Raw genomic sequence first — 25,405 nt, 5'->3', positions numbered from 1 at the left:
CTTATCACTGTGTAGTGACACCCTTAATAAGGCCCATTATCTCACCTAGAACTTTATTACAAATGGATTGGATTTGGTCTAACTGGGCATCCAGCATCATTTAATACACTTAAGTTTTAATAAAACTGGTTTGATGTGTCACATGATAGATTCTGTTGTTAATTAAAAGTTCCGATCAGTTCTCTGCGATTCCAAGGTAGAAATATGTCTGTATGTTTGATGAGTCCAGGTGATTCAACATCGAAATCCCAGCGTACCCATTAAATTTGTCTAGTCCATTGCTGGATCTTTAAACTCAAATAATATTTTTTCGAAACCTTCTTTAACTGCTTTCAGAAAACATCCGAACCTTCCCTGAATCTACCTAATCATTTTATTCATTTACCTATGAAATAATATATAAATTATTCACGAGAAAACTACAAATACAAAATACAATAACCTCTCGATGAACATTTCAAATGGTCCTATCTGCTTTGATCCATTCTCTTCGTCGACTTTCTCTTTTGATAACCACTGTTATGCAAACAGATTTCGCGCTAATTTTACAAGATATTTTGATAAAGGAGATTCTTATCTAGCATCCAAAACGTCAAATACAATAAGGGAAAGGTTTTGCAGCTGAATTATTAACGGAAGAGAAAGTCGGTGAAGAGAATCAATCAATGCAGATAGGACCTTCTGCAATGTTTATCTAGCCCTCTATTTAACTAATAACGACTAATAGACTCATATGAATGTTTGTTTTTGAATTAATTAACGAATTATATACAACCATTAAAATGATGTATTTATTTACAATTAGTTTAATTTAAGCATAAATCTACATACAGAGATCGATTCTGTAGTTTTGGCATCACTGCACTTTTATATTCAAAATTGTCAATCCAGCAGGGAAAAAGCTCTCAGTGTGAACTGAGCAGGAAAAAAGCTCTGAACAGCAGGCAAATGTGAAGTTAGCAGGAAAAAAGCTCTGCGGAGCAAAAAAATGTGAAGCTAGCAGGAAAGTTTTTTTTTCTTGCTGGTAGTTCGTCGTTTGATACATAGGCGGCGCAAACAAAAAAAATTTTCCTGCTCGAATTTTCCTGCTAGTTTGGCAGAGGTGTTTGAAGACGTTTTATTTTGGCATCGATATCGAGTGTTTGTTGTTTGTTTGTCTTATGAGAATAAAATTTAATTTTCATTGATTTGCTCGTCGTTCTTCCTTGTTATGAGCAAAATAATACATAATTTAAATCATACTTAACCACGAGAGATGGCCCAGTGGATGAAAATCGCCTGCTTAAACAGACAGCTCCAGCTCAAGACTACCCTCACCGGCGGGCAGAGCTTCCGGTAAGTGTTAACGAGCATTCCCTATTGCATTCCCTAATGTAATTGTAACCCAACTTGCAGGTGGAAGCAGCATGGAACCACTGAAGATGAGTTCATCGGAGTGTTTGCCAACATCGTCTGGATTCTGAAGCAAACCGAGACGGAACTGCTGTTCAGAATCGTCGGTGAACTTTCGTATCCAAATGACAGCAATCTGGATGTTGTCTCAGCGAAAAACGCTAAAAAGCAACGAACGTCAATTGAGAAGACAAATCCGGCTGAAATCCGCCTCAAAGTACCCGAACCGGAACAGTATTCCTCCAAAGGAAAGCTACTATATCCTAAAAGCTACTACATAAGTCTACTCCGGGTCTACTTCCGGTTGGATGTAGATTTGGAACAGTGCTACCAACAGTGGAACAAGTGCCATACGCATTTCGAGAACAGTACGGACCAATTTTACGCCGTCCGCCAGCTGGATCAGGACCCGGTGGAGAACCTGTTCTCTTTTATCTGCAGCCAGAATAATAACATTTCGAGGTGAGTGGTTAACTGTTTCCCAAAATATTGGTTTTTATTTTATGGAACACTTGAGTCCCGACAGAATTTCCGGTTTGGTGGAGAAAATTTGCACTCACTACGGTGAGAAAATCTGCGACTATAGTGGGGCGCCTTTCTACAACTTTCCTGACGTTAGTTCGCTGGCTCCAGCGGCAGTAGACGACCATTTGCGGCAGCTGAGCTTCGGCTACCGTGCCAAGTATATCCAAAAATCGGCCGAGGAAATCCTCGCCAAAGGTAATCTGGAGTGGTTCCGGAAGTTGCGCCATTTGGACTACAAGGAGGCACATCGAGAGTTGCTGACGCTGACCGGGATCGGTCCGAAGGTAGCCGATTGCATCTGTTTGATGTCGTTGAATCACCTCCAGGCTATTCCGGTCGATACGCACGTGTTCCAGATTGCCCGCAACTATCTGCCTCACCTGGCCAAGTGTAAGGCCGTTTCGGGGAAGATGTACGGCGAGATTGGCGATAAGTTTCGGGAAATTTACGGACCGAAGGCGGGCTGGGCGCAGACGGTGCTGTTCTGCGCCGATTTGCGACAGTTTAAGGAGGGCGCGGCCGGAGCGGGGGAGGACGCGGATGGGGTGAGTGAGACTAAGGTAAGTAAGAAGAAAGGGAAGCGGTAAGTGAATAAAGCGTGGAGTTGAACTTGGTTTTGGGGAAAGGTTTGCTATCCGAACTTCCCAGAAGGGTTTCAAAATTTTCGGATGGAACTGACAAGATTTCGGGCAATATTTCAACATCTTTCATGATGTTGTTTTTATCTTTTATTAAAAATGTTATGCTTCTCATTTGATGATAAAAATATGCATCTAAAATAGTAACTTAAAGCTATTGAAAAATGAATGTCATTTGACAAAATATGTATATCTACTATCGGATCCAAAGGATCCTAAAATCCCAACAGTTCATTAACAGCACTTCTAAAGCATCAGACCTCGGAACATTGGTGATTCAATCACATTGTATTCCCTTCTCCTGTACACATTTGTATTCGTTTTACGATAATACTGTGCTCGAATCTACACGACATTGTTAACGAACCAATGCAGTCGCCCACCGGCTGCCGGATCATTGGCTGCCACTGACGGGTGCCAGCGGTGGAGGAAATGGGGCATTCTCCTCGTAGATCATGACCAGCTTGCTGTACTTCATTTGTCGTTTGACTTTCCTGGTTTTGTTTTGAGATTCGCAATCGTCGCTGCTACTGCCGGAGGTGGTGTCGCTCAGCGAGAGTTTGGCCGAAAGACCTTCCAGCTCGAGATCCAGATAGAGTTGACCGAGTTGGTCATTGACTAGAATGGGCTGAATGGGAATAAGGAGAAGAATACAGATAAGAGAGTGTATGCTCGACGAGCGAAGTGTTCGAGAGCTACCTGGTTGAGATTCTTCAGCGCGGCCAAATCAGAGTCCAGGAGGTCCTTTACGGATCGTTCGTTGATCTGGTACCGGTAGATCAGTTCCTTGGTTTGACAAACGTTGTCCAACCAGGGGGGATTGGGTCTTCGCTTCGTTTGGCTGGTTTTGACTGAACTACTGTCCCATATCATCTCGATCGATTCCTTCTTCTCGGCACCGTTGCTATCCGACGAGTTATCAGTCTTTAGGAAGCTCGAGTAGAAGCTGGAGAAACTGGACTCATCCATATCGTCGCTGATTTCTCCGAGATGGCCGGGCGTTTTGGTCCCTCTGGACCGCAGCTTGGTCATATCTTCCAGCTGGAAGTCACCGCCTACGTTGGAGATCCCCGGTGAATCTGTACATCCTTTCTTGGATGACTCTGAAAAGGCCTGAAATGAGAACGGAAAGCACGCGTTAGTGGAAAAGCGTCCTTTTTTTTCGGTTGGACCGAACGTGTACTAAAATCTGCAACGAAAGGAATTCTATTTTTACCCGGTTAACCATCGACGCCGATGCAATACTTCCCATATTGGATCCGGGTTCCGCTTTGACCGAGGTTGCCTGGGACGGTGACCGTTGGAAGCGCTGTGTCTGCACTTGGGATCTGCATCCTCTCCCGGCCGACGGTGGAAGGCTTTGAACCGAATGTTTGCTGCCGATGTCGCAGAGACCGGTTCTGTCCGGAAATCCAGATTGACTGTGCATCCCATTTGAACCGTTTTGGTTTGCTGGAAGCTGTGGTGGTTGCTGCTGCTGCTGTTGCTGCTGCTGAGAGGAAATTGAAGTTAGTATGCTTTCATTTGGTAGATGTAGGGAGGGGGGTGTAAACGTACGTTTCGGGCACCGGAAGCAAGTCCGCACGGTGGAGGAACTGGTTGGTAGGGCATGGCGTGGTACATCATCGGAGGGTACAGCACGGACTGCTGGTACAGCTGTGGATGTGGATACATGACACCGGCCATGTATGGCAGAGTGATGGAGTTTAGGCGAGGTAGTTGTAATTCAAGACTCGATGAAGTCGGCTGGGGAGGCGCCGGGATGTAGTACAAGGTGGGGAAGATGCTGGCGTTTGATGGCACGATATTTGTGTTTACGTTTGCACTCTGAGTGGCATGTATCGTCGTAACGCTCACGGAGAACGGTGGACGGGGGAACGTGTATGCGTGTGAGACCGAAGGCAACTGTGATCCTATCGAGACTGCTGTAGTCGTGACGATGGATGAACAAGGATGTGGAACGGCGGAACCTGGCAGGTGTGAAGGTTTTGTAAGTGCCTGCGACTGTGGCTGCTGTTGGTAGTCGGTAGCGGTGTCAGGATTGTGCTGATGTTTGACAGTCTTATGAATGTCTCCTTCCCACGAATGGGATGATCCTCGTTTAACTCCGTGAGCGATAATGTTGGCATAGGTTTTATCCGGCGGTCCTTTCTTGCTCTTATCGGTTCCCCTCGCCAGAGTGCGTGCTTCACGGTGCTTCTTCAACATAACCTTCTGCATATCTTCGTTGTGCTGACAGAGTAGCTCTTCAGTTAGAGCCGGAGGATGGAAACTTCCCGAAGAAGTTCCCGTGTTTCTCGTGGTATTGGTAGTGCTGTCCGTCTGGGCATTGCTCTCGGAACTGAAGTTCCCTGCACTGCCTCCGCTCTCACCACCACTGCCACTGAAGCGTTGATCCCCGTCAATCGTCTCCGTATTAGTTCTAACGGACGAATCGACCTTTACCGATTCTTTTACGTTCATTACTGGCCGACTTTCGAAAAACCGTTGCAGGTTATCGTTGTAGTTGAGCTGATTGTAACTGGGCGGTGTTTCGGAAGAACTTTTGCTGTCAAAGTAATCATGATGTGGCGATATTTCCCCAAGCATGACGGAGTCCCGTTCGGAAAATGTAAAATCAGATTCATTCAACACGTTAAGTTTGAGTTCCGGTTGCGTCACTTCGTCCATCAGTTCCTCCATGAACGAGGCGAGTGCTTTGCATCGTTTCGAAACCTCCTGTTTTACCATATCGGAGGGCTTCGCTACGGGTTCCCTCAACAGCCGCAAGATCTGCTCTTCAATTGTCCTCGCCTCCTTCAGCAGTTCATCCGGGAAGGGATGAGAATCTTTGCAGTAGAATTTCGACGCAAACACATCCGGATTCGAGGGCCCTTCCTGAATGATGTGATTCCCAATGACAAACTCCAACTCCCGGGACCACGGATTGACGAAGCTGGCCCACTCCGTTTTTAGCAAAATGTAACATCCGTTGCTCACCAGAAACCGGTAGGGTTGGCTTACGAACGACGCTCCCGCCGTCTGCCCTTTTACCATAACCGTTTCGTAGACATTCTTCAAGATGGGCATATCTTCCGGATGGTACAGTTCCATAATCGACCGGCCCAAGATATCCTGCGGCAGGTAACCAATGGATTCAACCGAGTTTCCATCGACGTAGTTCATTACTCCGGTGGTCGAGTGGCGAGTGCTGAACTTGACTTGCTTATCCTGCAGTGGTTCATTCGGTGCATTGTAGACACTCTTGACCGGAGTAGCCGAAATGATCAGCAGAATGTTTCTCCCGGTATTTGGAATGACTTCACTATTCTCACTTGGTGCTTCCCGGAAAGTCAACACCAGCCGATAGGGCTCGTAGTTGACCGTAGTTTTGGTAACTCCAAAACCAGCGCTTTTCAAACCCCTGTACTTTCTCAGCATCACGTAGAGCGAATTTTTATGGTCCTTATGGCCGGAACCATTCTTGGATTCACCCAGCGGGACGACCACCTTCGACGTAATCTGACTGGCGAACGTCGCTCGGTCCTTCGGATGAACGAAGTCGATAAACGATCGACCCAGCCACATGTCACTCGGGAAACCCAAACTGGACGTAATGCTTGGCGTCGTGAATAGAACCACCCCATCGTGCATCGATATAACGCAGCAAAAGCCATTTTCCGTTTCCGATTTTGTCATTTGCGGACCCTGCGGTGGTATCTTAATGGCTTTCAACTCCTCGCAATCGGTTTCGTGACTTTCCTCCATCGGTGTAGCTCTGCAGCCCACTGGTGATGGTCCTGGAAGTACACATGACATCCGGGTAGCTTCACGTCCAACAGCTGAATCCTGCGGCGCCAAGCTCTCATCTGAAAGAAAACAACAACAACAACAACTAATCAAACACTTTTTCCAACTTCTTACGCGAACAAAGCGAAGCCAATGCTGTCCAAAAAACAAAGCACTATTTCCGTCAGTACAATCGGTTACCTTTTGCGGTAGTTTCGTCGTTGCTTTTGACGACAATGGCACTCGGGACACCCGTTTCGTTAACGTGACCGTGCTGCTGCTGCTGGGCTTCACACTGCCCTGCGGCGGAAGCGATTGTTCCGGTTTGCTCGCACGGTTCTGCTACCGTCGCTACCGAAAATGACTCATCGGTCACGGTGCCGCAGCTGGTCTGCTGGCTGGGTTCGACCGAAGTTTTTTGCTTCTTCTTTTTGCGATCCTTCTCCTTTGTGCGCTTGATCGGCGGATGTGGGATGGGTCCATCCATAGCTGTCTGGGTGTTGTTGCCCTTGCCGCCATATCCACTGCTGCCGGACGAGTTGCTTCCGCTGTGACGGGATTTGGAGCTGCCACTGTAATGAAAGGGATAATGAAAAAGGACACGTTATGGGGCGGTCTTCTGGTTGAAGTAGCTGAGTATAGGTACTTGATAGACAAGTTCAAAAGGCAGAATGAAACGTGGAACTGTTGATGTACGATAATTACCCTAAATAAGTGAATCTTGCTTCAGGAGAATGCAAAAAGGCTTGATTTTCCATACTGTTCAATCGGACACTCCCGAATCGACCAATGTCGTCAAAGGAATTTCCTTATGATGTCAATAATGTGGACAACGAAATCCTTTGCCCGGATTTTACCATTTCTAAGAATCATTTTTTTCGTCAAAGAAAACAAGTAAATTTATCGGATTTTTCACGTAGAAAATGTAAATATGGGGCATAATAACCAACCAACTAAAGAGACTCGTATGAAATTAAATCAAATTAATCAAAATCAATAGGGCTAAAGTACTTGGTCTCTCGCGGCCACCTTTAAAACCAACATGATGCAAATTTTAAAATGTTTCACGGTGAGGTATGAGAGAAAAGTTTAAAATCGTTTTTTTTTTCAAATTAAATTTATTTAATAAATTTGATTATTGCTATTAAAGTCTTAACAAATATGAGGTGGTTAGAAGGAAAGGGGTGTAAGTGACTTTGATCGATTCTCTTCATCGACTTTCTCTTTCGTTAATAATTCAGCTGTAAATACATTCCTTGATTCGTGTGCCATTCTGGATGCTAGATGAGAACCTCCTTTATCAAACTATCTCTTTAAGTCTGACATTTGAAGTTAAGCAGCTCCAACTATGCTGTTTCTTTTGTTTTTTTTTGTTCAGTTTGATATGAAGTAGAAAACTTAGTTAGCAGAAACTTGGCCCCCCAAGGTTTACACACACTAAATCCTGATGTATGAATGTGAAAAAATATATTCTGTTTGTAGAGATCTGATTCCCCATAAGAGCTTTCCATCAAAAATGCAAAACGCCTAGTCAGATTAGTAACTTATTTGCTGACTTCTTTCAGGACGTAAATACAATTCACGATGAGAATGAGCGAAATTATCAATATTTTTCGTATCTCCCCGAGCCAATGAAGAACATCGCAGTTGATAATTTAACTCTCAAGGAAATTCTACGTGCTCTTGAAACCTTTGATGGTACTGCAATCATGCATGGTACAGGGGTTGAGTGGTCTGCCGAAGTAACCTAACTCGTGATGTTGTTCGATAAAAAGCTCCTTTTCCGTTCGCATGTAGGGAAAACCTCTACAAAATCTCTTTGATAATGAACCCAGCAACCATAAAAATTCTCGCAATGACCGAATACCACATGACCTTGGCAATTGCTTGAGCTTGAGCTTGAGCTTGATTGACCGCCCACGGTTGCTACTCTGTTATTGCCAGATCAGCTGTAATTACACAGAGAACCAATAGACGATGCTTGGGACTAGCAATCATCCTCAATGTGTAAAAACTGGTGATCTTAAATTAGGCAATACCAGCGCCGGCCGCGCCCGACCACAGGTCAAGAAAGGAATGGGAAGGATTGTGTTGACATGACACTCGCTTTGATGGAAGCCGAGAACACCTCTGCACTTCCACGAGGAATCATCACTGGGATGTTGGATAAGAGGGTTGGGTTTGCAGCAGGGTTCGTCTTGGTAAACGATAAGCTGAATATAAGCTTGGGACTAAACTCACGGTCTTCTGCTCAGTAAGCAAAAACGTTTGCCACTAGGCAGATGAGCACCTTTTTAATCACCGAGTTACTGTTATTACCATGTAGTCATATTAACAAATAAAACGATTGACGAATCTTGAATGTGGATGGGCCTGAGATTAGACTCATGATGTTCTGCTCAGTAAGCAAAAACGGTTGCTCTAAGGCCACCGAGCCTCTCATATCACATAATACCGTTGCTCAAATTTTTGTATCCATTCAAACCCGGAACCAACGACAACAAAGAGTTTCGCAAAATACACGATACACAAGCGATTTTACCATAAATCTCTTTGATATGTAACCGCGTTTTTCTGCTCAGTAAGCAGGCCACTGTAACCGACGATCTTTCAAATCTGAAAACTAAAAACTACGAAAAAGTACTTAGGCCTTCATTAAGTTCCACTTTCACGCGACGTTCAATGACAGGGTCCTATCCAGGATTACATCTGAAAAATCCAAATCTGGCCAACGCCCACCCTAAACCTAAACCAGTTCTAATGCACCTGAAATGACTAACGAATGGAAGACTGTGACTACCCAGCCATGCAATAGTCTCATTCCGTGCCTTATGGCAACTTGATGATTCTATTGCGCTCATCTTCTGGCACCACCCAGGGGAGACTTGGTCCTGTACCCAATGCTTAACTTATCTCCATTCCACTCAGCTTCTCGCAATTTCTTGTGATATAGTCGGCGGAATATTATTATATGAGACAATTCAATGCAGACGTCTTTCCAAATTTGGCAGATCGACAGGTAATCGGTGAGTTACCACGATAGTTGCTATTCAACAACTCGACAACGTCCCATCGTCAACGCCTGCTATGAGAATTTCCCATTGCAGACGCCAACGAAATGACGTCATCGAGCTATCGATCAACTACCCTGGTTATCGCCTGGTACCTTATAGCACGATGCTAGGAGGCGAACCGGAAGAATCGATGAGCTACCTCTCCCCCCGAATACCACATGACCTTGTCAATTAACCAGAAACACTTTGAATTAAAGTAAGGTTTTCTCCAGGACGCTAGAAAAAAACAAAACAATCTCGAATTTATATGATTGATCGCGAATATCTCGCTATTGGAAAATTTTCGCAATGTTTTCTTTTTTTATCTATTGAATAAACCAAAAATTCCATGCGTTTTGTACACGAAAATGCGTAATTTTGTCATCAGAAAACAAAGCGTTTCCGTGATGGGAAAAATGATTTCCCTAACACAGGGAGTTAAACGGCTTTCTTTTACCGGGGGCGGAGACTCGCACTCATCTGCTATGTCAGAGTCCAGTTTATCGGAAGACAAAATCTCATAACTGTTTCCATTTTGTGCGGCTGATGCCGACGAAGCAGAGGTTACATTTTGCAATTTGAGCATTTCTGAATACGTCAGCTTGGAGCGTTCTTTTATGAACCGTTTCACATTGTTGGTACGCTTCTTGTACGCGGGTCAGTCCTGCAAAGCATGAAGTGCCACAGTATCTGCATTTGTTACAACGGGGCTTATTGACACAAAAATCAGCTGAGTGTCCCAACTAGATCTGGGCGCCACCGCCGATAATTTTTCTCAAGCCGCCGCTGCTGATGATTTTAAGTAGGCGCGACGCCGTGATCATTTTTTACACTCCTTTGGTATAATCTGAAAACTTTGCAAGCGTATTTGACGAACTTACGAAGATCAAATAAGAATTGCTCTTTCGGATGTTCCAGCGAATGCTCTCAACTTCCGCGTAGGTGACATCGCAGATACGGATGTGCTCACAGCTCTGAGGAAAATGAAGCCTTCGGTGTCAGCTGGACCAGATGAAATTCCTGCTACCGTTCTGAAAAAATGTGCTGAGAATGTCTGTGGTCCCTTGAGCTTTATCTGCAATAAATCACTTTCAGACTCTGTATTTCCCGATAAATGGAAGGATTCGATAATGTTCCCGACGTTCAAAAAAGGAGACAAAAGAGATATCGCAAATTACCGTGAAGTAACATCATTGTGTGCTGGGTCGAAGCTGTTGGAGATACTGGTGTACAACATGCTAATTCGTGCTGCTAAGATGTACATATCCCCGGATCCAGATGGTTTTTTTTCCAGGGAGATCCACTGCCACTAACTTGATTCAGTTCACATCTAGCTGCCTCCTAAGTATGCACGATGGTCATCAAATGGATTCCATTTATACGGACTTAAAAGCCGCATTCGATCGTGTCAATCACCGAATCCTGCTCGCAAAACTCGAACGCTTAGGAGTTGAAACTCGGTTTGTCAAATGGATGAAATCTTACCTTGTGAACCGTCGTCTTTGCGGGAAACTTGGCACTTTTGAGTCGCACACCTTCAGCAACAGCTCAGGAGTTCCACAAGGAAGCAATCTTCAACCACTGTTATTTTCCCTGTTTTTCAACGATGTCTGCTCTCTCCTACCAGACGGGTGTAAAATCTTGTATACAGATGATCTAAAATTGTACTTGATAATACGATCTATAGATTGCCAGAAGCTTCAACAGTATATTGATCTCTTCGAAGGCTGGTGTGACAGGAATCATCTCGTTATAAGTGTGAAAAAACGTGCCGTGATATCTTTCACCCTCAAGAAATCTCCAAACTGCTGGCCATACACGATTCGTGGAGAAGCATTGGAAAGAGTTACAAGCATCAGGGATCTTGGAGTGGAGCTTGATTGCAAAATGACGTTTCGGGATCATTACTCCAACATCATCGCTAGGGCTAACAGAAATCTGGGATTCATCTTCCGCATTTCGAAAGAGTTTCGCGACCGGTACTGCTTACGATCACTGTACTACTCCCTTGTACGTTCCGGGCTAGAATCTGCTTCTGCCGTGTGGAGTCCTTACGACGAGGTCTGGATAAAAAGGATAGAAGCAGTTCAATCACGATTTGTAAGATACGCGCTCCGGTTCCTGCCTTGGAATAACCCAAACGATGTACCACCGTACGAGAGTCGCTGTCGCCTGCTAGGATTGACAACTCTGGAAAGCAGGCGAAGCCAACAGAAAGCAGTATTTGTTGCGAAGCTGCTGTTAGGAGAAATTGACGCTCCCTACATACTCTCGCGAATAAACCTTGGTATTACACCCAGACAACTCCGTCAACGGCAGATCTTGAAGCTTAACTTTCAGAGGACCGATTATGCTCAGAATGAACCTATTAGGGCAATGTGTGTTGAATTCAACCAAGTTTTTTTTATCTATTTGATTTCAATGTTAGTATTAATGTTTTCATTCAACGACTTCGATCAATGCTATAGAGTTAAGGGTGCCTAGTGTAAGTTAATTCATGTAGACCGTGGTTTGTCCGATGAATAATAATAATAATAATAATAATAATTTGTAATATACTGACGAGGTTTAAAGCCTTGAATTTTATGAAAAGGATTTCTCGCAAAATATACCAAATTCGAAATAAAGCAAGCATGTTAAACTTTAAGGCGCATACGAATTCAAACCCAATGTCTCCTGTCGGCCCTATTACCATCATTGCGGCCTACTGTCCCAAAGAAGTCATCATCAGGGACGGGTCGGCAGCAGACCTGCGGAGAGACATCATCAGACTTACTCGACGGCGTGAGAAGTACATCATCGCTGGCGACCTGAACGCCAAACACCAGGCTTGGGGCAGCAGTCGACGCAACCAAAACGGCACAATCTTGAACGACGACCTGCAAGAGGCTCACTACACCATAATATCGCCGGACTCTCCCACCCGGTTGAGCCGGTCTGGCGTTCACTCCACCATCGAAATCTTCATCAGCAACATGGGAGACAACATCTCGCAACCTGTGACCCACCAGGAGCTGAGTTCGGACCACTATCCGGTGGTGGCCGTCAACCGATTCCAAGCTTCCCGGCGCAACTACCATCGTGTCAGCTGGGATCAGTTCCAACACTGTGTCGACTCCACTGTCGACTACGGTGTCCTTCCGGAGACGCCCAACCGGTGTCTGCGTTCCATCGAGGAGGCGATATCCCGGACCAGGGAACAACACGTGCCAGTATCCAGACAGGTGAGCAGTACTCTGAACCTTGATAGAATTACCAAAAATCTCATTAGACTCCGTAACTCCATTCGAAGGCAATTCCAGCGTTCTGGCTTGCCTGTCTTGAAGACCCACTGTAATCGCCTAACAAAAACCATCCAAACCAGGATGGTGGACCTCAGACATCAGGACTTTTCTAGCCCGGCGACCCAGTGGTTCATCTGATAACTCCTGAAGAGCAGGCTGCCGCGATAGGTCAACACTTCGTCAGCTCTCACGAAGTTGAGGTTGCTGAAAACGCAACCAACCACCATCAGATTCCTAATATTTTTCCCGAGGAATCCGACATTACGGCTGACGAACTGTTGGCCTATATCAAATAATCTAAAAACATGAAGGCCCCAGGTTTCGACAACATCCTGAATCTGGAACTCAAACACTTGAGTTCCACATTCTACTACCATCTGGCACTGACTTCTAATCTGTGCCTCTGACTTGGCTAGTTCCCCTCGTGCGGGAAGTCAGCTAAAGTCATACCCATCCGGAAACCTGGGAAGGATCCGTCCTCTCCTTCAAGTTATCGACCAATCAGCCTTCTCTCAGGGTTATCAAAACTGTTCGAAAGAGCAGTCTACCACCGGCTCCTAACATCTGCCGATGAAAACAACTTGTTACTCGAGTAACAGTTTGGTTTTCGGAAAGGTCATTCGACCGTCCACCAGCTGACTCGAGTAACAAACATTCTCAGACGGAACAAGTCTGTTTCGAAAACATTTGCCATGGCGTTGTTGGACGTTGAAAAAGCGTTCGACAATGTCTGGCATGATGGCCTGGTGTTCAAATTAGAGATGAGCAAAACAGCTCATCTGACTGAGTGGATGAAACCCATCCAGCTCACTGAAAGGAGGCGATTCTTTTGAACAGCTCTTCAGCTCACATTGAAATTATAGAAATTATGACACAAATTCAAAATCGGATTTTAGTGCTTAAAACTGCATACAATCGTAAAAGTATAGTTGAAGATGCTAATTTCAAATAACAGACTAAAGTGGTATTTCTAATACGATAGATGGAGGAGATGAAAGTCTAGAGTTGATAGTTCCGTTAGAGTACGGCAGTGTGAAAATTGCATATAGATAGTAGATAGCGAGCTAGGACAACTTTTAAGGAAGGGACATGGATCAATGAAAATGCTGAGGTTTTGACAGAACTATGCTGTGGCTACCACAGTATTTTACATTTGATCGTCCATATACAGTAGCGTCAAAAGCATGCTGTGGTGGGTTCAAAACTTGTCCATCTAAAATGATCAATTACAACTGAAGTGCGGTAAAAATCGGTAGAACTGTTTCAAACACATCGTTGGTACTTGAGCGTTCATCTCTTTTTGCCAGTGGTGGTGGGGGGGGGGGCACCCCTCACCATCCCTCTCCAAAGGGGGAGTTTGGTAAAGAGAGATGAAAAAACCGATTTGTACCTTCCTTAAAAGTTGTCCTATCTCGCTATCTACTATCTATATGCAATTTTTACACTGCCGTACTCTATCGGAACTATCAACTCTAGGCTTTCATCTCCTCCATCTATCGTATAAAAATTACCACTTTAGTCTGTTATTTGAAATTAGCATCTTCAACTATGTAAATCGTTGACTTCACGCAGAAGTAATACTAAACATAAAGTCAAAGTCGTAAAAGTAGTCTAAACCAATAAATCCGTACCTTACAACATGGTTTTACTTTTCAATGGAAAACGTTACTAACGCAACAACTGATCAACCATCACGTAAACCAAAATGCGCGCAAAATGTGCCAACAACATAGCTTTAAAACAAAAAATGTATGCGAGAGAGCTACACCTATGTCACACGCAATGATATGATTGACATCGTGGCACACGCCATGTTACGCCTTTTCTCAAGCTATGCAATCCAGTCTACATTTAAATTTTATTTCTGATGTTAATTCTCCAGCAGAATTTCTCTCACTATTCTCGGCATCAGCTCCAGATCATCAGCTCATCATGCGGATCCGGAGATGAATCGTGAAGAATCGAGAGAGAGAGAGAGAAAAAAAAGATCCGAAGAGCTGGACGGGTCCGAGAGTTGTCATCCTTAACAGCTCCCAGTGAATCATTCGAGTCGATGAATCGGCTCCGGAGCTGAGCTGATAAGCTGGACAGCTGCATTTCGCTTTTCGGTTATTTGCTTTTGTGCGGATCTTCCGCTCCCCCAGAGAATGATGGCAGGAGAGGTGAGAGCACACATGCTGGAGGAATAACATCAGCAATAAGAGCCGGGTACATAAATAAATTGGATAATACCAGTAGAAAATTAAGAACGTGTAGCACATGCACATATTTCTCTCTCTCCCAAACAGCCACTTGGAAGTTTGCTTTTACCGTTGGTTCTGTCGATCAGTAGGCACATGTTGTATTACGCGCGCGTCTTGGTTTACGCGGTGACTGTTCAATGCGTAAGTGGAGTCATGAGTCCTTTTTTGAAAAGTTCTGCTATGAGTGATGGATTGAATGGTTTAGACTTGTGATATCAGTGAGCTGATGATCTGCGGTTCCTAAAAAAAAGAACCACGGTCCATCAGCTCACTTTAGAGAATCGGGTGTATAGAACAGCTCGGGAGCGGATCGCCCATCTCAAGTTCAAATTGCAGCAGTATGGTCTTCAAATTGCAGCAGTATAATCATAGAGGTAACTCTAAGACTAGAAGGTCCCGAAATAACGTGCTCAACTTTTTGGCTCAGCTCTGGTACTCTCTTCGGTCCCAAGCTAATCGATTCACCCCTCGAAAAAACCAATAACCCCTCATGTTATCTGTCAAACTTTCATACCAAATCAAAACAAACATTGCGAATTTCGACTAGAATGGGGTACGTTAATCGTTTGCTTGGGACCAATAGGCTAGTCAAGTAGTGAGCCAATTTAAAATCGTTAGTTTCGTATTGATTGTTGGTATAATCTTCCAAAAGATAATAAACAACTATCTATCTGACAGGGCGTTCCGAGTCTCTCTGAATGGCATCACATCGGATGCTTTCAACATCGGTGCCGGGGTTCCACAAGAAAGCATCCTTGGCCCCATTTTATTCAACCTGTTCACCTCCGATATGCCGGCTCTCCCTGACGGTGGATCGTTGTCTCTGTTCGCAGATGACACATCCATCGTCTACAAGGGTAGGGTCATCGGAGCTCTGACTGCCAAACTTCAGAGAGGCCTGGACGTCCTGTCGGAATATTTCAACAGCTGGAAGATCCGTATAAACGCGGCAAAGACCCAGGTCATCATCTTTCCACACTCAGACTTGTTCCGTCGAAGAATAATAAGATCTGCCTGAACGGCACAGTGGTGGAATGGTCGAAAGAGGTAGTCTACCTAGGCCTTACATTAGACAGCAAGCTGATTTTCAGGTAGCACATTGACAAAACCAAAAACAAGTGCAATATCTTGATAAGATCGTTGTATCCACTCATCAACAGGAGGTCTACCCTGTTCCTGAAAAATAAGCTTGCTGTCTACAAGCAAATCATCCTTCCCGTAATAGAATACGGGATGCCAATCTGGGAGCGTTGCGCAAAAAGCCACCTTCTCAAATTACACAGGATCCAGAATAAGATCCTGATAATGATCGTCAATAGTCCACCGGGGACTAGAAACTCTGAGGTCCACCGCCTGGCTGGTCTTCAGACACTGGAGTTACAGAGAGCTGACTCCATCGCAAGGCTCAGGGATGGCTGTAGGCAATCCGATCAACAGATCATCAGGGATCTGGCACGTTATGTTAGGTTAAGTAGGTAGAATAACAAATAAAAACATTTAAATCAAACATTCTTCACAAGAAGAGACATTACAACAGTAAAACACCACATGTACAAGCAAAAAATCAACCATTTCACCAAAGATGAAGAGCCCTTCTGGCTAACCTCGTGCCCTGTATTAGCAATTGTTAACCACGTAACATATCACAAATAAAGCAAAATTTTACATCTACCGCCAAGAGTGAAGCCAGAAGTCGCTGTAACGATCCAGTGGGGTCAGTGGTGGAATGGGTCTTGGCTTATTTTTAAGAATTTTGGTTAGTTTCCAAAAGGGCTTTGCACAATCTGGGAGAGAGCGGATCATGTTAGCAAAGTCCTGATTTCTGAGGTCCACCATCCTGGCTTTTGTTAGGCGATTACAGTGGGTCTTAAGGACAGGCAGACCAGAGCGTTGGTACTGCCTTCGGATGGTGTTACGGAGTCTTATAAGGTCTTTGGTAGATCTTTCAAGGTTCAGAGTATTGCTCACGTGTCTGGATACTGGCACGTGTTGTTCCCTGGCCCGGGATATCGCCCCTACGATGGAACGCAGACACCGGTCAACGTCTTCGGGCGTCTCCGGAAGGACACCGTAGTCGACACAGTGTTGGAACTGCTCCCAGCTGGCACGATGATAGTTGCGTCGGGTAGCTTGGAATCGGTTGACGGATGAGCCTACTTTGGCCACCACCGGATAGTGGTCCGAACTCAGCTTCTGGTGGGTCACAGGTAGCGAGATGTTGTCTCCCATGTTGCTGGTAAATATGTCGATGGTCGAGTGTACGCCAGACCGGCTCAACCGGGTGGAGAGTCCGGCGCTAATATGGTGTAGCGAGCCTCTTGCAGGTCGTTGTTCAGGATTGTGCCGTTTTAGTTGCGTCGAGTGTCGCCCCAAGCCTGGTGTTTGGCGTTCAGGTCGCCCGCGATGATGTACTTTTCGCGCCGTCGAGTTAGTTTGATGATGTCCCTCCGTAGGTCTGCTGTCGACTCGTCCCTGATGGTGACTTGCTTGGGGCAGTATGTCGCAATGGTGGTGATACGGCCGACAGGAGTGGAGACTTCTACCCCTAAAGCTTCGATGGTTTTCAACTGGAAGCTCTGCAGAAGCCGACAGCGGATGTTTCTCCTTACAGCAATGGCCTCTTCCTCCCCCGGAGCTGGTTCGATCAAGTCTTAGAAGCCGAAATACGTTTACCTCCGGTTTCAGGTGGGTTTCAGTGATGACGGCAATGTCGATGTTTCGTTCGTTGAGGAAGTTAACGAACTCGATGTTCTTGCTATTAAGCGAGCAAGCGTTCCAGTTGGTGAGCTTGATGGCTTCACGGTCCATAATTATCGATGAAACGTGATGCAGCAAGAATTTGCTCGGTTCTGGTTCTGCAGGAGCGCTTGATGACGATTGCTTCTGCCATGAAGGTTATGAGTTCCACTGTTGTGAGCAGCTCTTCGTTTTTGTTCGTTGGTGGGGCGTCATCTCGACGCCACGATAGTCCCGGGGGAGGGAAAGAAACCGTTGCCGCACATTCGTTGCAGCGATGAGCCATGTGGCAATTTTTAGTCCCGTGCCCAAACATGGGGCAGTTTGAGCATTGGGTGACGTTACGGGGGCGAGGTTGGTAGCGTTCCCACTTAACCACGATGTGGAAAAGCGCCCGAATATACTGCAGGTCTTTCAAACACGTTGTGTTTCGCTCGAGGTGGACCAAATACAGCTGGTCACGGTACTAACGGGAGGCGTCGTGCCGATTCATCTCGAAGACTTGCGACGGCTTTAGGCCGTTCATCTTCAGCTCATCCGACAGCGCGATGATTTCCAAGTCGGGCAGGACCACGTAGGACCACCTTGAGCGGCTTGTCCTCCGCGACATCGTGTGAGAAATATTCCCACTTTTCTGCTTCAGCAGTCCTCAAGCCTTTCTTGATGTAGTATTCGTAGTGTTCTTCCGAAACCCGGGCGGGAATCCCTTGACGAAGAAGGGGGTAGTTTCTCCTTTTTCTTTTTTTTTACGGTTCACACCATTTTCGAGAATGGTGTACCGGTTGTTTGACAGCAGCTTTTTCGATGCTGACTGAGCGTTGGCGGTTTCCTGTTGGGATCGAACGATGTTTCGCTTAACCGTGTTTTGACGAAACACAAGGGCTGCACTTTGATCGATGACGAAACATACGTCAAACTCGATTTTATGCAGCTTTCCGGTCAAAAGTTTTACATCGCGACTGAACATGGGGATGTGCCGGGAAGATTCAAGTTCGTGTTTGCCGAAGAAGGTCATGATTTGGCAAGCGATTTGCAGTTGTGGCCTGAAAACGGAACCATTCGTTACATCCTCGACGATGACATCCCAAGTTTACATCAAAGAATGCCTGAAAAAGCATTCGCAAGCATAGGGACAAAGTCATCTTTAGGCCCGATTTGGCCAGCTGCCACTACTCCAAGGTGGTTCTGGAGTGGTATGCTGCCACTGCCAACAAGATCGATTTTGTCCCCAAGCTAATGAATCCTCCGAATTGCCCGGAATGTCGACCAATCGAAAAATACTGGGCAAATTCAAAGCAGCGTCTTCGGTGAAGCGGTGGGGCAGTCAAGGACATCCAACAAATGCGGCCAAAATGGAAGAAATGCGATAATTCCGTGTCCATTTGCACTGTGCAGGCGCTGATGGGCTCCATCAAGAGGAAGGTTCAAGATTTCGTTCGAACTGGAGAAATGTAACCATCGTATGCTGTAACTTTGTAGTTTTAATAAAAGTACTGTAAAGCAACCATTCATGGACTTTTTAAACTTTATTGAATCACGAATTACAGGTCTTTTTGTGCGTACCAATTTAATTTTAGTCAGCCTTTAGTAGCAACGCAGGTCTAAACCAATAGATTTTTTTCTATAGAGGAATAAATCAGTTCAGTTTTAGAGTTCAGATCTAGCTTTCCAACTTTTCCAATTTCTAGAGTTATGCGCGGTCTAAATAAGTCATGCATCTTAACAAAACTGGGTATTATTTCTAAAATTTCGAAGCAACTAATATTTGGAACGCTTTAAAAAAGAACCGAATTCTGTAATTGCAACTGGTGAATCGGTTTGTTTGACAGCGTTCGGTAATACTTAAGTAAAGCGATGTTCGGTTACTTCTGTTTGAATTTATTTTAATAATAAGTTTGACAGATTGGGAGAATAGAAAATTTAACGAAAGCTCAGTTGTTCTAGAATCGGTATATAATGAGTCATACAGACAGTGAAGCCAAGCCTACTTATTGAACTTTCAACCCGGCTACCTATCGTGCAAAAAAAAAAACTACGATGTTATGAAAGCTCCACGAAAAGTATTGCAATCAAATAATCAAGGTCGAAAATTTGATTGAGCCACACTATAAAATAGTGTATTAATAGTCTCTTGAGAATTTGATCATCTGTTGGTTTAAAAATAATTTCTGATCATGCTGGTATCATGGGTGAATATCTGAGAGACGTAATTTAATTTGTTGGACAGTTGAAGATCTTCAGTATAATACCTGATCAATCTAAAGGTTATCCTACTCCTTTGCGGTCAATGTCTGAGAGACGTTATTGAAATTGTTGGGCAGATGAAGATTTTCAGAATAAAACTTGATCAACCTGAAGACTTGAAATAATGTCTTGAGGACGTCATTGAGATCGTTAATCACCTGTTGATTTTTGAAATAATTTCTGATCATCTTGGTATCAAGGGTGAATATCTGAGAGAGGATATTTGCATTGTTGGGCAGTTGAAGATCTTCAAAATAATACTTGAGCAAGATGTCTTGAAAATGTACCCAAATTTTTTTTTTTTGATATCTCTGGTCACCTGAAGATTATTTTTAAGTCACCTGGTATCATGAGAGAATATTTGAGAGACATGATTTGAATTGTTGGACAGGTTGAGATCTTCAGTATAGTATCATCATCTTATTGTTTCCGATTGCTTTTTTCTAATCTCAGGTCCCGGCAGCCGACTCTTCGAAGTATAGACGATCGGAAGAAAATTGCGAAGAAGAGGGTGCTGACTTAGCTGCTATTGCACCTTCGTCATCATCTAGTCGGCCAATGAGTCAAAAACCATCCAGAAACCAGCAACAGCTTCGAGGAAATTTTGCCCACGCAGGAATGCAGATGGCTAGGGCCGGCAACCTGCTAGCAGAAGCAGCCAAAGAAAAGGCAGTTTTGGTCAAAGAGAGGACACAGGTCATTAACAGGATGGTGAACCACGCCGTCATGTCGGTCAATTTTTCCGCCTTAAGCGAAATCGCCAAACAATATTTCAAAATGGAACAGGAAAAAATACTGCAACAATCAACAGCGGAATAAAATTTGCCCAAATCGCCACAAAATTGCCTTGCTGGCGACGATGACGACGATTATAACAGGCAAGGTTACGATTGTTTCAAATAAAATAAAAAAACTCACTTTTCACTTTTGCCCAAATGGTGACGAAATCGTCTGAACTGATGTAGAAAAGGGAGGATAGATACCATCCGTGAGGTAGTATCCGGCAGTGTAGGCTCTGCCATTCATAATAAATTGTACAAGGAGGACTCATGTCCCTAAAAAGATCCGAAAATGACAGACCATGTCGAAGACGCAACTGCTTCGAGCTGGTCGGTTTCTTTCCTATGCCTTTGAATTGCCCAGTCGATGCAGTGATACAATGTTCCCAGTAGCAACAATCAGGGAGGCCGTGCTCCTTCATCCAGCAACCGACTTAATAACCCATAAGCATTTGTAAACAAACCGTTCCAAAGCCCTTTACTCACAAAGCGAAGACCACCCACGCAAACCAACACCATCATCGGGATACTTCCACCTACACGATCATGGTGCTGGTTTGTGTGCGCGGCCTTCGATTTGTGAGGAATGGGCTTTGCAACGGTTTGTTTACAAATGCTGATGGGCCCTTTTCTTTTGTTGATCCAGTTATGTCCTCCCTGTTCGATCGCAAATAGTGCAGCCTGCAGTTTCGGACATACGAGCATATTCATCGATCACGTCAGCTGGGGATCCGCAGTGCATTTTTACAGCGTTGTCAAGCCTAGCTTGCCGGTCGCATCCGGTCGTTGTAAACATAAATATTTGCAGCTTCTACGCCCTTTGCGATCCGGAAAAGTCTACCTGGAACTGCTCGTGAGTATACGTACAATTATCCGAAAAATAATCGGACAACAAACGTAACTCCTGTTTCGGCTACCATGACCTGTGCAATGAGTCACATCTGGCTCGTCAAGTCCATATCATCGTCCCTTGAATCCGATAAAAAAAAAACTAATACCACAATCTTGTTGGGGAACATAACCCTACCTGATGTTAGTGTTAGCTTGCGTGCGCGAGCTAGGAGTTTCGACAAATTGACGTTTGAACCTTTGTTTACAAAAGCAGATACGTCCTTTTGAAAAGTCATCCTTGTAGCTTTCGTTTCATACAATTAGCATCTGAACCACAATTATTGGATTCTTAAATGCTTGCTATACAGTTCCACATCGCTAGAGCCATCCATGACGATTCCTCTGTTTATGAATTATCGTGGTCGTTCAATGCATCAAGTCGTAACACCGCCATCACCACCCTCAAATCGACTCAGCTCATCAATGCATGTGCCACAACGTGAGCAGTGGTAAACCTATATGTTTGTTCCATTTTGTATTTACCCATACCCTAGGAAATGTACCTGTCTATAGATGTATTGGCAATTTGCAAATTAACTCAAATCACATTGTTCTCCGCGAGACAGCGACACCGACACCGACTTGCTTTCCCCGTTGTGTAACATGTGCTGTGTGCCGACAATGTGATCGGAGCACATGTTCTAGACGTGTGCCCATCCGCTGCCGTTGCGACTCGATTGGTGATTCAGATTTGTTGCGTTGGACATTTGATTGCCCAACTCTCACGAGGCAACTGGAAAACGTAACGTACAGTAACGTTTGAATGATTTTCGATGCAATTATGCATATTCGTAATCTACAGTAAATCCAACACAGAAACAAAATCCATTGGCAAAAATACTATATTGATGGTTTAAATTAAATACTCCCACCAATAGATGTTTGCAGAAACGAAATTCATTTAATTTAACGATTTTTTCTATCAAAACTACTATGCCGTTTGAGTACGCATAGTAGTTTTGACAGAATGGTAGTGAATTTGATTATATTTATAGTCAACTATACTAAAATCATGGTAGATTTAACGATATTAAGCGTAGTTATACTGAAAATAAGTGTTTTCTGCAAAATAGTATTCCTAACTATGGTTTTTGTTTCAGTGAATTATTTCATGAACTTTGGTACACTGGAACTTTTTTTTTAAATAAATGCGATTACATTAGAAAAAAAAAATAACCATCTTAGCGCCCCTCGGTGGGACTCTGCACGGTAAGAAAAAAGTACCCAACGGAAAGTTCACTTTTACCTACTTTTGACTAGTTTGTCTCCTTTCTCCTTCTAATGTTGTCAAAAACGAAGGAGCAAAACCACCCAACAGGGGTAGTAAAGTGTGGGAACCCAACGTTGAGTATAATCATATTTACCTACTGTTGGGTACAACTAACTTACTTTTGGTTAAAAAGCCAGTGGAAAATTCCATACGAACTGCACACAAGTAAATGAAAATTACTTTGACCCGCTTTACCTACTTTTGGGTTCCTGCACTATAGTGCCGAGATGAGTGAAAAGAACTTAATTTTGGGTACTTTTTTCTAACCGTGTAATAATCCCTCAAAAACCCTTACATAATTTGTGGATGACATCCTAGCTGTAGAATTTTCGGTACTTCGAATTTTTGCCACAAGATATTGTTTAAAATATCATACGGTTCTTGCGCTCAGGAAATCAGAATTGCAATACAGCTTGAACAGTTTGAAACAAGCTAGTTCAAGGTGACTTTTTTGAAGGGACGTAAATTTAGATTCAAGCGTCAATTTGTCAAAACTCTTGGCACTCCCACGCAAACAAATACCACCATCAGAAAAGGTAAAGTTTTCCCAACAAGATGGAGTTGTTAGTTTGCGTGCCTGCGCTAAGAGTTTCGACAAATTGACGTTTGAACCTTTGTTTACCAAAGCAGATACGTCCCTTTGAATAAGTAATCGAGAATTGTAGTAAATTAAAATTACCTATAACTTGCTGTTTGAATTTGTTCTAACAGGTTCTGCTCTTCTTGAACGTACATATCAGCCATTTTTGTAGAATGTGGCCCAACATGTGAGGAGCTTATGAACATTATAAAATTCCCAACCTTCCAGCATTTTAGAACCACCCTGAGTCCATCGACTAATCCCCTTTGAGCGCTTACCTCCTCTGGGACTGGCTGTTGCTGCAGCTGTTGGAGTAACCCGAGTCGGAAATTTTGGTATTGTGTGTCGACTCGGCTCCCTCCATGTTTTCCATCCCGGTGGCACTCATGACGACGTTCAGTCGACCGATGACACCCCGTCGAATGTGGCCGTACGGATATTCTGCGCTTTCCCCCCCGCCACTATCGGTCTTCTTCCAGCAGGTTACTCTACTATCTGTTGCTGTAGGGTTATGTTCTTCCTCCTCACTTTCCGTCAACTGATTCCTTTTCATTCAAAACTATTTAGGTAGCTTTGGAATTTTTCAAATGTTGTATTCACTTCTTCTTCTTCTTCTACTTTTTTATAACAGATATCACAGCCTTATTGCCTTGTAGGAATTGTTATTGGTTTAGTAGCTCTGCTCTGCTTTAAGTTTTTTTTCGAGTTGCACCAAATTTCTTCAATTTCTTCCAGTAAATTGGCACCGATTGTAACAAAAATGTCGCTCTTCTATATCGCATGAAACTGTGACACAGTGTAATGCACCCTCAGTAAATAAGCATATGCATTGCATTGCATTATCTCCATTCACAACGAGGTTTTTCACACACATGCTCTGATTAGAAACTAGTGGCATGTACCGTTTTCAACAATCACACACGTAAACATGTGCGGCGACAGCCTTCAGAAGTTGCGAACTATTAATTACTCTCAATGAAATACGAAAATAAATCACAGATAAATATGTTTTTATTTATCAAAAAATATCCTTTAACACATGATCACATCACATCAATTGTTTATGGTGTTGTAGCTAACGACGGAAAATTGAATCCGAACACGACAAGCGGTGACTAGTGACTGAATGCGATAGCTGGCTACAAATGCTCCTCGAGTTCCATCGATTCTAACGGCCTACACTTCACCTCTCAGTAGCAGTTAGATGAATCGGCCTTAACCGGAGATTGTTACACAGTCACTACCGGCCCACCACCACCCTCAACTAAAACGACGGTGAGGGGTCACATTTCAAGCCACGTGAGTTTTATAACAGCCTCGTTCAGTTCGCCGCTTGTCTGGACGATGATGGGATCGGCTTGTGATGGTGCCTAGGTTGCCTATAACTAAAGTTCTATCTTCGTTACTCGTACAGAGAAATTAGAAGGGCAACTGACTTGCGTCAGTTAGTTTACACTTAAAAATTGGATGCGTCTATCTGTCTGTCGCTGTGTTTAGAATTATTCTCTGGACTTCAGGCGTCGTCTTTCGAGTGTATTGGGAACATGTTCCACACTGGGGAATCGGGGTAAAATTAGATATGTCGGTTAATGCAATTTTGTGACCATATGTTATTTCGATTTCTCGATGTGTTTTCCGTCGATCTTGTTTTCCGTACTGAAGTACCAATGCTACCGACGTCAGGGAGGCAGCTCCCACCCTGAACCCTAGCTAACCGACCCATCAACTTATGGACCGAGGACCAACGGCTTTACTTCCCTTCCGAAGGAAGGCGTGACCAGAGATTTTATGCCTCAGAAAATCCCGACGGCGCCGACTGGGATTGAACCCAGGCCCATTGGGGCGAAAGAGGCAATCACGCTTACCACTACACCACCGGCGCCGCTGAATATGTGTTATTTCAACGTCTTTTAAAGACGGTTCGGCAAGCGAACTTTATTTTGCTTTCATTTTCATTCTTCAATTAATAACTTTTGTTTGCGGTCCTTGATTTGTTTTTCCG

The 25,405-nt window shown here is 44.2% G+C and overlaps 2 protein-coding genes across 2 annotated transcripts; one reads left to right on the top strand and one right to left on the bottom strand.

The window, feature by feature from the left end:
• Window positions 1-1,146: 1,146 nt before the first annotated feature.
• Window positions 1,147-20,765, top strand: Ogg1 (8-oxoguanine DNA glycosylase). The gene is made up of 4 exons (XM_065225611.1): window positions 1,147-1,335; window positions 1,396-1,854; window positions 1,919-2,477; window positions 20,337-20,765. Exons 1-4 carry the CDS (start codon window positions 1,256-1,258, stop codon window positions 20,700-20,702), a joined length of 1,464 nt encoding a protein of 487 aa, XP_065081683.1. The 5' UTR covers window positions 1,147-1,255; the 3' UTR covers window positions 20,703-20,765.
• On the bottom strand, window positions 2,633-24,685 carry per (period). The gene is made up of 6 exons (XM_065225612.1): window positions 23,682-24,685; window positions 6,525-6,895; window positions 4,113-6,403; window positions 3,772-4,047; window positions 3,255-3,668; window positions 2,633-3,183 (listed from the first exon to the last, which is right to left on the bottom strand). Exons 1-6 carry the CDS (start codon window positions 23,954-23,956, stop codon window positions 2,950-2,952), a joined length of 3,861 nt encoding a protein of 1,286 aa, XP_065081684.1. The 5' UTR covers window positions 23,957-24,685; the 3' UTR covers window positions 2,633-2,949.
• Between the last annotated feature and the right edge of the window lie 720 nt (window positions 24,686-25,405).

Source organism: Ochlerotatus camptorhynchus, unplaced genomic scaffold (assembly GCF_037179485.1).
Source record: "Ochlerotatus camptorhynchus isolate MF236.1 unplaced genomic scaffold, CSIRO-AGI_Acam_v1.1 ptg000232l, whole genome shotgun sequence".
Classification (NCBI taxonomy): domain Eukaryota; kingdom Metazoa; phylum Arthropoda; class Insecta; order Diptera; family Culicidae; genus Ochlerotatus; species Ochlerotatus camptorhynchus.
Note: the sequence above shows the minus strand (reverse complement) of the source record. Positions and strands in the feature narration are given on the sequence as shown.

Excerpts from the sequence above, each read along its gene's own strand:
- Ogg1 (XM_065225611.1), top strand. The coding sequence starts at position 1,256 with ATGGCCCAGTGGATGAAAATCGCCTGCTTAAACAGACAGCTCCAGCTC. Across the intron at positions 1,855-1,918 it reads CAGAATAATAACATTTCGAG|AATTTCCGGTTTGGTGGAGA; the intron begins GTGAGTGGTTAA and ends GAGTCCCGACAG. Across the intron at positions 2,478-20,336 it reads ATGGGGTGAGTGAGACTAAG|GTCCCGGCAGCCGACTCTTC; the intron begins GTAAGTAAGAAG and ends TTCTAATCTCAG.
- per (XM_065225612.1), bottom strand. The coding sequence starts at position 23,956 with ATGAAAAGGAATCAGTTGACGGAAAGTGAGGAGGAAGAACATAACCCT. Across the intron at positions 6,896-23,681 it reads AACAGCCAGTCCCAGAGGAG|TGGCAGCTCCAAATCCCGTC; the intron begins GTAAGCGCTCAA and ends CTTTCATTACAG. Across the intron at positions 3,669-3,771 it reads CGGCGTCGATGGTTAACCGG|GCCTTTTCAGAGTCATCCAA; the intron begins GTAAAAATAGAA and ends TTCTCATTTCAG.